General features: G+C 41.1%; 1 protein-coding gene across 3 annotated transcripts in view; it reads right to left on the bottom strand.

Annotated features, from left to right (window-relative positions):
• The window catches only part of LOC138602070 (E3 ubiquitin-protein ligase UHRF2-like), a 33236-nt gene that overhangs the window by 13631 nt on the left and 4220 nt on the right, over nt 1-15385 (bottom strand). For all 3 annotated transcript variants that reach the window (XM_069673451.1, XM_069673452.1, XM_069673453.1), the window contains exons 2-3: nt 11655-12050; nt 8830-9149 (exon numbers count right to left, since the gene is read on the bottom strand). In XM_069673451.1, the coding sequence (XP_069529552.1) occupies nt 8830-9149; nt 11655-12050 (716 nt within the window). The remainder of the gene's footprint in view (nt 1-8829; nt 9150-11654; nt 12051-15385) is intronic.

The following is a 15385-nucleotide window of genomic DNA, read 5'->3' as shown; positions in this document are numbered from 1 at the left end:
TTTATTCTCTGCAATTTGGTGTCAGTTTCACAGAACTTGACACAAACTTAGATGAAACAATGTACGCGTTTTCAGTCTGTAAATTAAATTTACAGATCTATATATAACTGTAAAATCATGAATTTGAATTCATGTCATAAGCACCACAGCGAGGAGTCTGCCCCTAATCCCTACTAACAGTTGTTTTAAAGCTCCCGTGAGGAGTTTTCTCTGGTTATGAAACAGACTGAAATTCGTTCTGATGACTCTTTATGAGGGGGGGGGGAATGGGGTAGGTTTTTTTTGTGTTAAAAACCACCACTTCAGCATGTACAGGACAAAAGAGATAAGAGGTACGGCTTTGTCCACAGGAGGCGCCAAAATCGACACATACCAAAAGTTCCTCACAGGAGCTTTATTAAGGGAGCAATAAAAAAAAGCAAATGATGACTCCATAGCAGCAACTTTAGATTCACTGTATTGTTTATGCTCACTTAACAAAGCCAAGTGTTAAGAAAACTCCGCTCTGGATTGATTAGCCATGACTTATCTACATCCTGAGCAACACTTCTGGGAAGCGCTGCAGCCTCGGCCCCCCGGCCAACAGCAGCAAGAGTGAGGAAAGGTGAGGTGACTAAAAATGATTGAGAGCCAAGGCAAACAAATGTGTAGATATGGAAGGATTAGGCCGAAACAGCTGAAGCTGAACAGCTGAATTCAACATCCTCATAGCTCTAGAGTTAGGTATTTAATGTTGTCTGGTTTAGAGATTTGGCTCAAACTTAGCCGAGGGCTTACAGCTCCCTGTAAAACTACAATGTGTTGATTTTGCACTTTGTTTTTTAGACATACTAAACAAATGAGCGAGCTTTAGAAGTGTTTTATTTGGTCTGAGCCATGCTAAGCTAAGCTATGCTAAGCTAAGCTAACCAGCTGCAGTCTGTGGCTTCACATACATGTCAAAGGTATCAAACTTCTCATCTCACTCTTGGCAAGAAAGCGAAAGGGGCTTTTAAGTTAAATGTCCTGTAGGAAAGCCGGTAGCACATTCGGCACCATTTAAAATGATCGTTCTTCAACAAAAAGAGTCTGAAGAACTGTAAAATGTCTTCTAGTCTAGCAAACTTGTGATGGCGGTATTGAGGTTAACTGCTCAGGTTTCCCGCCTGCCAATCATAATTAGCTGTGAGGATCAGGCCTGACTCAGAGATAAATTGACAGCCTGCCTGTCCGCCTGCCCGCCTGCCAATAGTTGGAATTATGCTTACAGACGAACAATGTGTTAGCACTGAAGTTAAATGCACAAGAGCCTGCACGCTCAGGTCTGCTTACACAGTGGGAGGTGAGGGGGGGAAGTAGAGAATTGTGTGCATGAGCGAGCAGTGTATGTGTGTGTGTTTTGAGGGAAAGCTGAGCCTAAGCTGGGAACTTTCTCAGACGGTCTACGCTACAGAACCAACAATGGCCCGTTGAGCTCAGGCGACTTTTTAAGGTTTTACTGTGTCAGAATATGCTTTACTTTGTTACTGGGTGGACTATGCTGCACATGTAAGCCATTATAAAGTGGCTGGAGTTGGCCTACAGTGGCAGACTGTAAGAGTTGTAGCACACAACCAGCGTGCTCCCAGGAAGAGGAGGCCGGGGCACAGAGCAGGGATTTCCTTTTTTAGGCCCAAGGGATTAATGCAGTTTTGGGTATGGTGGGGGGAGGGGGTGGTGAGAATACAAGCAACACAAACACACACTGACAGACACTTGTACACTCGCACACACTCACAGAGGAGGAATATCAACTTTGGAGCACAATGGGACTCAGCGTGAACAGAAGGGGAACATGGAGCGACACAAGGGGAGCAGAAGTTTGAGACCACACGAGCTCACACTCTCTGTATTGTTGTGCACTTGCCTTACTTAAGACGCATGAGCATCCAACTGAGGAGGCACCAAACATTCTATTATAATCTAAAATTAAACTATGAGAAGCTGAAATGTCTTACAAAGCAATTTTATTTTGCTATATCTTAAAGACAAAACAAACACTCAGCAACAATGAAAGCTATGAAGGGAGGGTGTTCCTAATTATTATCATCATTATTATGTGGTTGTTTGTCACAGGGGGAAGCACCTCGTTCATGGCCATTGCATGGTAATGCCAGCTGCTATACAGCTATGCAACCTCTGTTGACAGAAACTTGGCTATCAGTGGGTTTGTGCTGGGTACACCTTAAAGCTCCTGTGAGGAGTTTTTCGCTGGTTATGAAACAGACTGAAATTAATTCTGATGACTCTATATGACCTACAAAATCAAACCTGAGCATCAGGAAGAAGATTGATTATTTCTATATAGTTATTTTTAATGCCTGAAACTGCTGCCATTAGGTGTCAGACGTAGCAATTAGCTGCACACTGCCTTTGTTTACATTTTCCAGGGCAAACATTTAAAGTGAGTGATACATATGACTGTTAAAGAAAGCTTTTTAAAAAAAAAAAAAACACCACTTAAGGACAGGACAAAATCAGCAAAGAGATAAGAAGTACGGCTTTGTCCACAGGGGGCGCCAAAATCAACACAAACCAAAAGTTCCTCATAGCAGCTTTGAGGTTTTTTCTCAACTCTTGGTGATAAAAAGTACCAGTTGGAAGGTACTATCGACAACTTTAAAACAGAACCCAAAGTGACGCCTTCAAAATTGCTTCTTTTGTCAAACCAGAAGTTTGAAATCTTTTCATTTACAAAATCACACAAGCAGTACCGTAAATTTCGGTGTATATGACGCACTTTTAATATATTTTTTTCATCGAAAAAGTGGGCTAGGTCCTATACGTTATTGTGTTACGGTATTTTACCCAGACGTTGGCGCTATAAGCTAGCTAACGCTTCGTCATGGACGTGCCGCGCCATGTTCGCAAGCGCAGCCGCTACACACGCAACAATCAACGTTAATGTAGGCTGACAGCTACCGCACCAGTAGCTTGCAGGATTACAAACTCACGTGGCGAAAACAGACGGTAGGCTTTAATTTGTTGTGTTGTTTTGAATCTGTTTAAAAAGGAAAATAAATTTAAGTAGTGTTGAAACAACGTGTATACATGTTTTTCATTAATATATAGCTATAGAAAACCTTTTTCCCTCTGGGATAGCCCCAAAAACAGACTGCGTCTTATATTCCGGTGCAATTTATATTCCGGATTTTACGGTAAATCTTAACGTTTAAGAAGCTAAAACCAGCAAATAATTGGCTTTTTGATTAAAAAATCACCAAAACGATTTATCGATTATCAAAATATCTACGGATTCATATGATTGATTAATGACCCGGGGTTCTAATGATGGTATGTTTTAGTAGTTCCCAAACAACTTTTTGCAAACTCTCAATCCTGTACTATACACACTATTATTCTAACAATATAACTATAAAAAAATCCAATCATCCGCTTCCTCTTCACACATCACTTTCACACACACACGTACTGTTTTCTTTGGAACCATGATATAGGTCTGAAATCTAATATTGTCAAAAACTGTATTTAATCCAAACGCAGAGTTAACTTCACTATGCTGTCACTGTGGCTGAAGACAAAGCCTCTATTGAGAGTATAATAAAACTTCCCCTGGAGCTGTTGTAAAAAGGAAGAGAGCCATTCAGGGCCAGAGGAGATAAGCAAGAAACCAAAATCATGTCAACACTCTTAGCAATGAAAAATGTACCTAGACAAAATGTGGAAATATATTTAATCAGTTTTCAAATTGCGACTTATCGAAAGAAAGGCTCTCAACAGTCTCCTCTGTTATGAAACCGTCATTAGCGCTTTGTGTGCTTAGCTGAAGTCCCAGTAAAAAAGGAAAAAAGGCAACAGAGAAAATGAGAAATATACTCAATTTGCTGATAAGCGGGCGAGTTAGAACTGACTCTGACACTAAACAAGCTGAAAATAATTGCTTCACAGTAGTGAGGGAGAGTGACTGCGGTCTCTCTTAACCTCTGCTTTGTTAGAAATTGAGGGCAAAATGTGAAGCTGCAACTTTTTAAAAAGTATGTATCTAAATTACTTTAATCTTCAGATGAGACATTTTAAAGTTCATGTGGCTTTAAAGGACAAGCTCAGGTGTTAAGAAGGGCCAATGGCTGATTTTCATTCTGAATCCTGTTATTAAATGTGACAGTAAAGGCAATCTCCATTTCTCTGAAATCCATTCAAGCTAACATAACTCAGAGGCAAAACTTGATTGTAGTAAAACTCATATAAAATGTAAAAACACACACACATACATTTTTTCTGCCAAAGTTTCTGCACATTAACACAATTTTAAATTGATAGTGCATTTTAATGTAATGCTTCTGAATTAAATTATAAAAGCCATTATGTGTTGAAAATTTCTGACTTGAGTATGATAATAAAAAAGTACAGATCTAAAGCAACTGTTTTATGAAACGTTACCATAATTTCTCAAGCGCATTTTCCATTACCAAGACTTTACTACATAGTTAGTTAGATAGCTAGCTAGCAGCTACAAACCAGGCTAAAGCTAAGTGAATTAGCCTTAAGTAACTGGTATACCTAATAACGTTACTCTTCTGTGGATAGAAGCAAGCGAGACACAAACTTGTACTGAGTTAAAATAAATTCTGATTTGTTAATTATGGTATTCCGGGGTCTGCTATTTCTCGATAACAGGCCGTTGTTATGAAGAACGGGCCGTTGCTAGGGATGTGGCTCTAACCACACAATCATATCAACCCGCAGAAAGAAGTCCGCTAAATTTGACGTCGGCCTGTTTACAGAGAAGAAAAAAGAAAAGAGACAGAGAGAAAGCGACAATGGTTAAGCGATGCAAAAGTTGTAGGCTACAACACAGAACAAAACTGAAAACAGCACATGAAGTTATCGTTAAACGGAACACAGTACAGGATATGGCAGACTTTAAAGACGGCGAATGGAAAAGGAAATGACAGCAGACTCTGACAGCGACGATCAGGTGCTGATTGCACAGTTATGACAATGATGTGTATGTACTAAGGCAGGGTCTTTCACAAGTGACCGAGAGACAATTTTAAAGCACTTGTAAGGAAAGAAAAGCACAGCTGCTACTAATGATAGCAACAGTGCTAGCCAGCAGCATGCACAATACCAGGACCCTGCAACTGGAGCAGCTAAATGGAATTCAGCCAATGTTAATTTTATTAATTACACGAGTGCTTTTCCAACTGTGACGGGTCAAAATCTCCTCAGAGAAAACCAGGTCAAAGATTGCAGTCACAGAAACATGACCCTAAATTTAGAAGCTGCATATTATCAACAAACCGTATTATGCTCCTCCAGCCAATTTAATTGTAAAAGGCCAGAGCAAAATCATCCCGTATGTCGGTCAGGATTCAGATTCTATTCAACAATCAAACAATGACTGCTCTGTGGAGAAAAGGAGATATAGAGAAAATGGGAAACCTAATGGACACAGAAATTAAACTTTATCTCATTTCATTGTCTTTGACTAAATTAGAAAGTGCAGCGTATAAAAATCTCTCAGTAGTACTCAGGTAGCAGCAGCGCTCAGATAACAGCAGTTAACTGCCACAGCTTGAGATACTGGTAAGATCTCTCTCACTGCATATGTTGATCCTGCTTAATTAAGAGACAGAGCCCATTTAAGAAGAGAGTTAGTTTCTATTTTGAGCAAAAACGTTCCCATAAGATACATTTTAATTGAAACAGCTACATATCAAATGTAATAAAAAAATTAATGGACCTTGGTGCAGAGCTTCAGATAGGATGCAACAGGGTTTTTTTTCCACCAGAAGACATTCTGACTTAACATTTTAAGAGGAGCACAGGTGTTAATTACATTAATATTGGCTCCATTATGTCCAAGTGTCCCTGTAAACCAGTTTGGAACATAGACTGTATAAAAAGATGGATGTCATGACAGCTCCCGAAAAGTGAAGCCAAAACATTTCTATTGCCCCCTGCTGACTGGCTGCAGTATAGGTCATAAAGCCCGCCTCCTCCATGTTAACAGATGGGACATGAGTCAAACTATAAAATCAAAATACACGCCGAATAAATGTTTCTCAAACATGGTTTCTGTCATTATAGTTAGTTCTTATCATGCTGATTTACATCCAAGTGTTCATTTTTCTGACTGGTTTAGTTTTAATTACTTAATTAATGCTGCAAAAATGATGATTGACAGCTCTGTTGACAAATACTCCTGCAGCCGATCTCTTCCTGATTACCAGAGTAGAGGAGGAACGGTGAGAGGAGACGTCTGCTTCAGAGCAACACAAAGAAGCTGTTCTGCTGTTAAACAGGCCGATGTGCGGTATCTTTGCCGGGTTTTTTCTGTAATTTAAGTATGTTTTGGTTAGCGGAAGGTGGCTATGGCGGCGCCACCTGCCGATCTCTCTACTGCGCAGCTCTGGCTCCAAATGACCTCACCAGCTCAAGATGGCAGCGCCTGCCCTGGGGGGTATTTTGGCTTTATTTTGTACAATAAGAGCAGATGGAGATTCATCCATCCATCTATATTTACAGTCAACAGTCTAGACAGTCTGGACATGAGCTGGCATGCAAATACCAGGACTCCAAAACTAAAGCGGTTTAATAGCCAATGTCAATGTTAATACTCAGCACGTGTGCTTTAATAAATGGTGTCATGAGGCCAAGATCTCAGGGGAGGAAATGCTAACATGTAGATTCAAGAGGGTTTTGTCGGGGACTTATCCTGCAGTGTAGCAGTTGCACTTAGGTTGAGTGAAAGGGCAAAATGTTTATAACTATTTGCATCATAGTTGAAACCTAGAAGGGCAATTGTGTGGGTTCTCCTGTTGCCTATTGGCTTTGCTTGCTTTGTGATTTGCTGGTTTTCTACTTGTTCACTGCTTTACTTTGCTTGCTTGGTTGTCAACGCACTTTGTAAACTCGTGTTTTTAAAGGTGCTATATAAATAAAGTTATTATTATTATTATTATTATTATATATACAATAAATAATGCAGTATATGGCAATGATGACATAAACAAATAATGTAATGTAGGCCAAATTACGCCGCAGAAAACAGTTTTTCCAACAAGACTTTTGAGTCTTTATCATTTAAGCTGTTTAAAATGACATTATGGGGCCCATCATTCACACTAGATGCCATTTCCCATTTGCATATAACAAATGAAACAGTCTACTTGAAAGATAAATGAACATAAATTATATTTGCTCATTTTATGTCTGTATTTGTTTCTCTCTCCACAGAGAATCTTAAACATATGCTGAGCCAAGCTGAGATTTACCCGTGAAACTATATCTGAGCTTGTTATGGAACAACACACACACACACACACACACACGCCACCTAAGTTCCTAGGAGCCGCACAGACCAGATACATATCAACACATCCCTTTGATTTTGTGGCTCATTACATTCAGACGAAACACTGCCCAGCGCAGATTCATGCAAAGACATGGCAGATCGTTTCATAGGGCTTGTTTTCTTTCTCAGAATATGCAGGCAGGTGTTTAAGGGGGGGAGTGCATGTGTCTTTGTGTATCTGCGTGTGTGTGTGTGTGTATACGTGGGAAGATAGAGCTTTCTTACCCACCCTCCACTTTTCTCTGGCGAACAGCATGATGGAAGAAACCTGAAATGGTGCTCACGACAGAAAGGGATACTGCGCATTTAGTAGACGGCAAGAGAGTAGATTACCGAGAATTTAGACCTTTGAATTTGTAGTTTTTGCCTCTTAAGAACACAAAAAAACGGGGTTGTATACCTGATTTAGTTGGACAGGACGTATACTAAATATAACTGTAGTTGTAGGTTTAATCTTTGTTGTCGTCTCCCTTTCACTCCCTTCCCTGCCTCTCTTGACTGTCAGCTGTCAAATCAAGAAAATGAGGAACACGAGTAGAAAAACAACGTCTAAACAAACCGGGAGATAAATAATTAAATCCATTCAATCTAAATAAAAAGGAGGACACAAAGTAGCGTGTATTTCTGGATCGTCCCTGCAGGAACACTCATTACCCCGCTGCAAACGATGAAACAGGGATTGAAAGATTGCAGACTGTCAAATGGGAACGACGTCTGCCTCAAACAAAACACACATTTACTGCTCAACAGCCCTTGATGCAGTTTTTTCTTCACCAGCAAAACATCCCATGATAGAAACACGCACAGGCAAACACACACACACACACACACACACACTATGATAGATGCGGCGAGGAAGCTATGTCTCACCGGTGGCATGTTCACAGCAATTACAGACAAAGCTGAGGGAGGAAAGCAAAGAAGTAATGCTCCTGAGAACTCATGAGTTACCATGGAAACGTGGGCTTCTGAATGAATTTGCTGGAAAAGGAGAGCGCAAGAGATAGAGTCCAAATTGTAGCATCAACTACACAAACCCCCCCCCCCCCCCGCCCCACTCTCTCTGCATCCCCATGACTGCCAGGAGAAAGAGGAGGCTGCAATTCCCAATGCAATGGCACACTGTTACTGATGCTTGCAGCCACAAGTTACACACACACACACACACCTTTATATCTGTGTTGTATGTATCTAGAATGCAACACAACTGCTGTACGAGCAAGTATGGATTAACAGCAAGAACGAAACCCTACTGTCTGCTGTCCTGTGACACAGCAAACGCACACAGGAAGGCACATTTTCGCACTCTCCTATTAGAGCTACAGCACTGCGGATTCCAATCCCAAACAGCTTCAATGATTTTTGTTCGCCAAACACTGCGACTGTGCTCTTTTTAAAAATCCTGTAATAATGTGCTTGTTATACCCCGCAACAGAAATCAGCTCAGTTGCAGCAGAAACATTCTCCCAGCATAATGAGCCGTCACTTACTCGTCATATTTAATGTGGTAAATAACGTCCTCTTCTCTGTCCTTGGTCTCTGTAGCTGCTGTAGAGTCTGTCTGAGAGGTGGAGGCTCCATTGCTCTCAGAGTTTAACACAACATTATTCCTGTTACTGTCTGTGGTTTGGCCCTGGATGTGGGCCTGTCCTAGCTCGGCCTCCAGCTTTCCATTAGTCCTTTTTGGGGGCCGGCCCACCTTGCCCTTGGTGGGTGTAATCTGTCCTTTGGGCGCTCGTGTCACATTGTCGATGCAGGCCTCAAACCAGGCGCCGATGCTGATGTCTCTGCAGTCCACCAGCTCGTTAATCTGAGGAGACAGAAAGACGAGCATAACACCTGGTCTCTTTTGATCCCCTTTGATAAGTTTCAGCACATTCTCGACACATTATATACTTGATATGAAAAGCATGTTTTTCTTCCCCAAGGTAGCCAATTGTTATTCTAATTTCTGGATGATCAATCTGCTTAAAGCAAGAACTACTTCAAACCTCCTGTGTGTCTAATCATACTGTTGCATTTCAAATTAGGCACTTCAGCAGTCCAGGACAGAGTGGATCAGCCACTACATTACCACGCATCTTACATTTCTCTGCAAATTGATTCATTAGATTCCCACGTGAACCGAAAGCAACCTTACACTTAAGAGGAACTCGTTAAAACATTAGAGCCATTATAGGCAATTTGTAGTAAATAAAAAAACGTTCGACTAATTAGTTTTCTGTATGAATCGTCTTTAAAATTCAGTGTCTCAGTGAGGATCATGATGTTAAACATTCTTGGGCACACAAATATTTGAGATGCACTCTTAAAATAAATATTATATTCACAGTATTCACACAGTGGTCATTTCCTTCGCATCTCATCCAGAATCTGAGAAATCATGAATATTTAAAGGGGACATATTTTAGCTACACAATCAATTTTCTATCACTCTAATGTGATTTTAAATCACGTTGGTAACGTTTGTTTCATTTTTAAAATTGTATATCTATTTTAATTCAATTATTTTTCAGAGCCTCTCCTTCCTCCTGAAACGAACAAGCCGTTTTGCCATTCAAAGGTCAGAGTTTAGCCCTGATTGGCTGACAGTATTTGGAGTGACCGCATAACCCCTCCAGCACAAGGGGGAGCAGCCACACTGCAAAAGTTGTAGAAAACATGGCTGCTCTAGGATCGGTTATTCGGCCTTATATGTACGAGCCAGAATCGACAGGAGGTATCAGAAAAGTTAGTTGAAATCTTGACAACGACTTGACTACAAGCTAGTGCAAGAAGGCAGCCTGATGTGAGTGACGGTGAATGACGGTGAATGACGATTAAAGCGAAAGCAAGGTTCTTACGTTGAAACCTGCAGCTGTTCTGAACGGCCCGTTTCAGAGGCGACCTTTTTAAAAATGTGATTCTGAAAACATGGAATTATCCGGTTTCTAACTTTTCCACTGTGAACAATAAACACCCAAAAATATGAAACCCATGCAAAATATGAGTGTATACAATCAAAAGATACGGCCCCTTTAACCGCTTGGATTTTCAGCAACTGAAAGACAAAGCATAGTGAAAAACTGGAGGGACACTGAAAGCATATTAAGTAAAAACATTAAGCTAACGTTTAGCAACAGCAAAGATATTCAACCACCTTCTATTTAACAAAGTTGTTACTTGCTGTCCTGATGAGTCTACAAATACGGTGTTTTGGCAACTCATTAGGTACTGACAGCTAAATCATAACAGCTAACGTTCGTATCCAACCACCTCCTAGCTAACATCACCATTTACTAGTGTTACATGATAGGATAAAGAAGGCGAAAATTCCCAGATAATGTTATTAGCTAGCTAACGGTTATGTTTGACATCGGTTGAATGATATCTTTAGTTGTTGTGACGGTGGCTGTCTTTACGAGTTAACAAATATGGTGTTTTGGCAACTTATTAGCTACTGACAGCTAAATCACAACAGCTAACGTTAGCATTCAACTAGCTCCTAGTTAAATTTGCTGTTAATAAACTAAAATACCATTAGCTAGGAGTTTGCGTCCATCTTACTGTATCATGTAACACTAGCAAATGGTGATGTTAGCTTGGAATTAGATGCTAACGTTAGCCGTCCCTCCATATATTTTTTTCATCCATCGTCTTTTCAGTTGCTGATCAATCGAAGAGCAAGGAAATGTTGACAATTTGAGGTTCGCTGAACTCAGCAGTACGACATAATAACAGCACTTCAGCTTCCCATCATGGGCGTTACATCAGAGGAAAATGGCCGCCATGTGAATATGGTGAACAGTACCGGTTTAGCATACAAGCTCCTTTGTGAAAACCACATAAAATATGCATGGAGTTTGCAGAGAATGCTTCAAAGCTTGTAAAGGCATGTGACCTTGATATCCACTGCAGTTACACAATTTACAACTCCTCTACTAAGTTACATTATTGATCTTCCTGCAGGCTGGATTGGACTTTTGGCAGAAAGAAAAAGTCAGTCCAGTCCCACACATATAATTCTCAGACATGCAGGTCGGCCGGTCCAGCCTGTAACTCTCAGTGGAACACAGTGGAGTAGACTCACCAGCATGTGGGTTTTAGGCTGTCTATTAATAATCTGAAGTTGGTTAGTGACAGGATGGTAAAGACCTGTTTCTTGTGTGTGGTTTGGCATGTGCCTGGTGAGCCACATGATAAATTAAAGACATTCAGGGTATCAGAAGAAAAGATACAACACTTGTAAGGACACATATGGCATCCACATATAAATACAAGCAGGATTTTTAGGCTGAATTAGTGTACAAGAAGATATTCACACTCCCATCCTCACCTTGTACACACCAATTCCCGGGTCGGCTAGTGCGTTTCTGCTGGATGTGTGGGGCTGGGTGTCCCGTGCCGGACTGGAGGACTTGAACCCATTTTTGGTACTGGTTGAATTACTGGTAGCGCTGGTGTCCGGCTTGGTTTCGTTAACAGTGCTGGTGATGACGCTGCTTTTTTCATTGTCTATTATGGTGGAGGTTTCCATTGCAGCGGGGGAGGCAGGGGCTGGGGAATTGTGGCTTTCCGGCCTGGAGTCAGAGGGAGGAGCTGAACTACAGGAAACACCAGAGGAATCCTTAGCGGCAGGGCTGTCGGGAGCGTCGGTCTGTGAGCGGATCAGCAGCTGGACGATGTCATTGAGTCCGACGTTGTAGTCGAATAGTGTCTGGCCATCTTCCATCTGAAAAGATCAAAGTAAAAGCATGAAAAAATGTTTCAGCAATATTTGCATCTCATTAACCAGGCACCAAACACGATGTATTTGGCACTGTTATGAAATGTGATCCCTTCTTAATAGACATCCATGTGACATCAACCACTGCGCCACAGAGTGCCCTCAGACAAACACACTCGGCTGCTTGTCAAGGACAAACAAAGAACACACAAGACAGAAGACAACATTGAGCACAACGAAGGAACTACTGTGTGATGTTACTGCACTCTACAGCATAAAGAGGACATTTATATACACGCAGGACTTTAATAATCAATATTAAACCAGTGGTGTTTTAGGATTTTGTTTGGAGTCCACAGCAACAACATTCATCTCAAATGAGCCTATGTTAAGCCAATGGTTTAACACACGCATCAACGTGTATATATGTATGTATCTATACGTGATATAGCTTTTTATTCTTCTTATAAAGCAGGAAAAACACACCTGCACTCTGACTGGTAAGCTGGTACTTTGCACTAATTATCGGCCACGTTTATATATCGAGTCCAATAGCAATGGATGCTAAACTGCAGCTACCGTCGCATATATATATTCCGCACTGGTTTCCTACAAGAAATAAAAGAAAATAATTGAAAGAAATGGATGCATGAATTAAAGTGATAGGAGATGTAGCTGGGGGAAAGAAGAAATGACTGGGTTGCTATGACAACCAAAAGAGAGCACCCCACTTCCCCAGCCCACCCCCATGAACCTGAATCATGTACACAATCTCTGTCGACACAAACCCACCAGCACAACCACCAACGCCATCATCATCATGATCCCGACTCTTTCAGGCAGCGCGGCTTATGGGCGCCGGGAAATTATGCTCTCAACAAAAACAAGCTCTTGAAAAAACAGCGAGGGCCCATTAGAAACCCATATGTACTCCTCTAGCACAACCCATCTACTGTTAAGTATACAGTAGCACAGCTACTGCCTTAGGAACGGAGCTTATGGCAGACACGCAAACTCATTACAGACATCAGCTATTCATTTTAAGCCCTCAACCCCACAAGCCCATTGTGCTGGAGAGACGAGCATGGCCGCCACTCTCTGGCTCGCGCTCCCCTCCTCTTCTTTCGTTATTTGACAGCGAGGAGGCGAGCGGTCGGAGGCGTAGCAGGAGAGCAGTGTAGGGAGCGAGCGCAATTTCCCCATCCCTCCCTGTTTTTAATAGTCTCATGAAATTTAGATCAGAGGAGCAGCGGTGCAAACACAGCCATACAGTGGGTGCAATACTCACCTGTCTGTCTGTTTGTCTGTGGTAGTCTATCTCAGCGTTTCTTTGTCTGTTTCTCTACCTAAACTCCTTCGATTTAGTCTCAGTAATTGCCTTTCCTCCTCTGCCTTGTGCTACTTGATACTGCATTAGGAAAAAAAAAGGCAAACAAACCGAGTGAAGGAAAACACAGACAGTAAGATTGCTAGTAGGACCTGCTGCAAACAGCCTCACTGCAGGAAAGTAGTGATGGACGGAGAATTAGGGAAACAAACCCTACCATTGTCAGAATAACATTCTCCGCATCGACCCTCATAAATGACATCTAGGCTGTACCCGCTTTCCACAGCCTCTCACTGCGAGGTGTTGCAGCCCTGACATCAGTAATAACCAGCAGCCTTAAAGCAAAGAACCACCATCTGAACACACAATGATGGAAAAACGCTCGTATATTCATGGAGGTCAAGATCACTTTGACAGAAATATCACCATGCTCCCCCGTCTCTGGCTTGTAGGACGAATAACATCATCAAGGATGTGACATTTTCTCCTCCGACATAAATAATGCAGACGAATCCAAAAAAAAAAACAGACATTGCTTCTGGTATCTTCATTATGTGACTACAATGTGAAATGTTGTTGCTCCAAAGGGAGGCTTCAGTACAGAGGACACATCACAACAAAGCTTTCCACAAAAGAGGCTCTTGACTTGAAGACAAATCGGAGTCAAAAATCTTTGGCATAGTAACGTTATGTGTGTGTGCGCTTGAGAGGAATAAAATTAACACCGCTCATCCGGGCTAATTCCTCTGTTGCACATCCACAGGCATTCTTTCAAAGACTCATTTCTTATTGTAAGAGGTAGCAAAAGTACAAGGTCGGAAAGAACAGCAAACAAAGAGAAGACATGTGGCTGCAGAGATAGTGTAAAAACAAAGTAGACGCTGCCTATTCTATATCAGCTTATATCATCCACAGTTAGTAAAACCTGTTATAGGGCAGGAGCCGAAGACGGGGAGAGATACGGCTGTTACGTTTCATTACAGTGCCAACATGCTGTAATAAAGAATCATGTTATGAGGTTTAAAGTACCTAAGCAACACTCTATACCTGCCCTTAAATACAAGACTAAGAACACATGGTGGCCTATTTATTATCAATGTCTCGTTTTAAGGTGTAAAATGAGACAAGAGTTCATAACATGGCAAAAATTAGCCTCTTTTGCTGTAGCAGGCAGTCCAAACCCCTTACTCATACACGGTTTCTTCTTCGCCCATGTCTCCGCCCACAGGCCGTCTTAGCAAAGAGCTGAGCAAAATAGGTCACATTTCCAAAAACAATGACACGGGGCGTGTCTGTGAGCCTGCCATCCACCAGGCTTCCATCTTTGGTCCTTTTTCCCTCATTTGCCAAAAAATTCCACTATCAATTAGCACGAATTATCTGGAAAGGTGAGAAAGGTTGTTCTTTTTTTCTTCAGTTTGCAGCTCCTGTCATTTCTCGGGGATTTTGCCTACAGGCCACAGTAACCACTGCGCACATTTTTTTTTTTTTCTACAGAAGATTTATGACAATTTTCATCTTGCACAATTTTGTTAGATACTGAAATTGTTTTATAGCTTTTCAGCTAGCATGAGAAAAGTTCCTTTAATTACATTAAGCAGCGTTTTAAATAAATCCAAGATATATTTACTTTGGTGTTACGAAAGGAAACATTCTCTGTTCACTTATGCTTTACACGTTGTATGTATTAATTGCATTATAGTTCATCATTTAAGACAAAATATGGAGTACATTTACCATTTACTGCGAGTACTGCACGAGTTTACAAATATGTAAATATGGCCGTCATTCAATTACTTAATTATAGTGTTATGATCCAATTATTTTAACCAATTTGACCTAAATGTAAACAAATGTATTGAGATTTGCATAAAGACCAACCTCTTTTTTTTAGATTATTTTTGACAATATATTGTTAGAAATATAAACAACCCTTTCACAAAGCACTGATAACATACTGTACATTTAGCTGTTGTATTGAGTTAGTCTGGCACAGAGAATTGCAACCTGCTAT

This window comes from Semicossyphus pulcher, unplaced genomic scaffold (genome assembly GCF_022749685.1).
Source record: "Semicossyphus pulcher isolate SPU_LCO1_2020_fin unplaced genomic scaffold, fSemPul1.0.p SCAF_22, whole genome shotgun sequence".
Lineage (NCBI taxonomy): Eukaryota > Metazoa > Chordata > Actinopteri > Labriformes > Labridae > Semicossyphus > Semicossyphus pulcher.
Note: the sequence above shows the minus strand (reverse complement) of the source record. Positions and strands in the feature narration are given on the sequence as shown.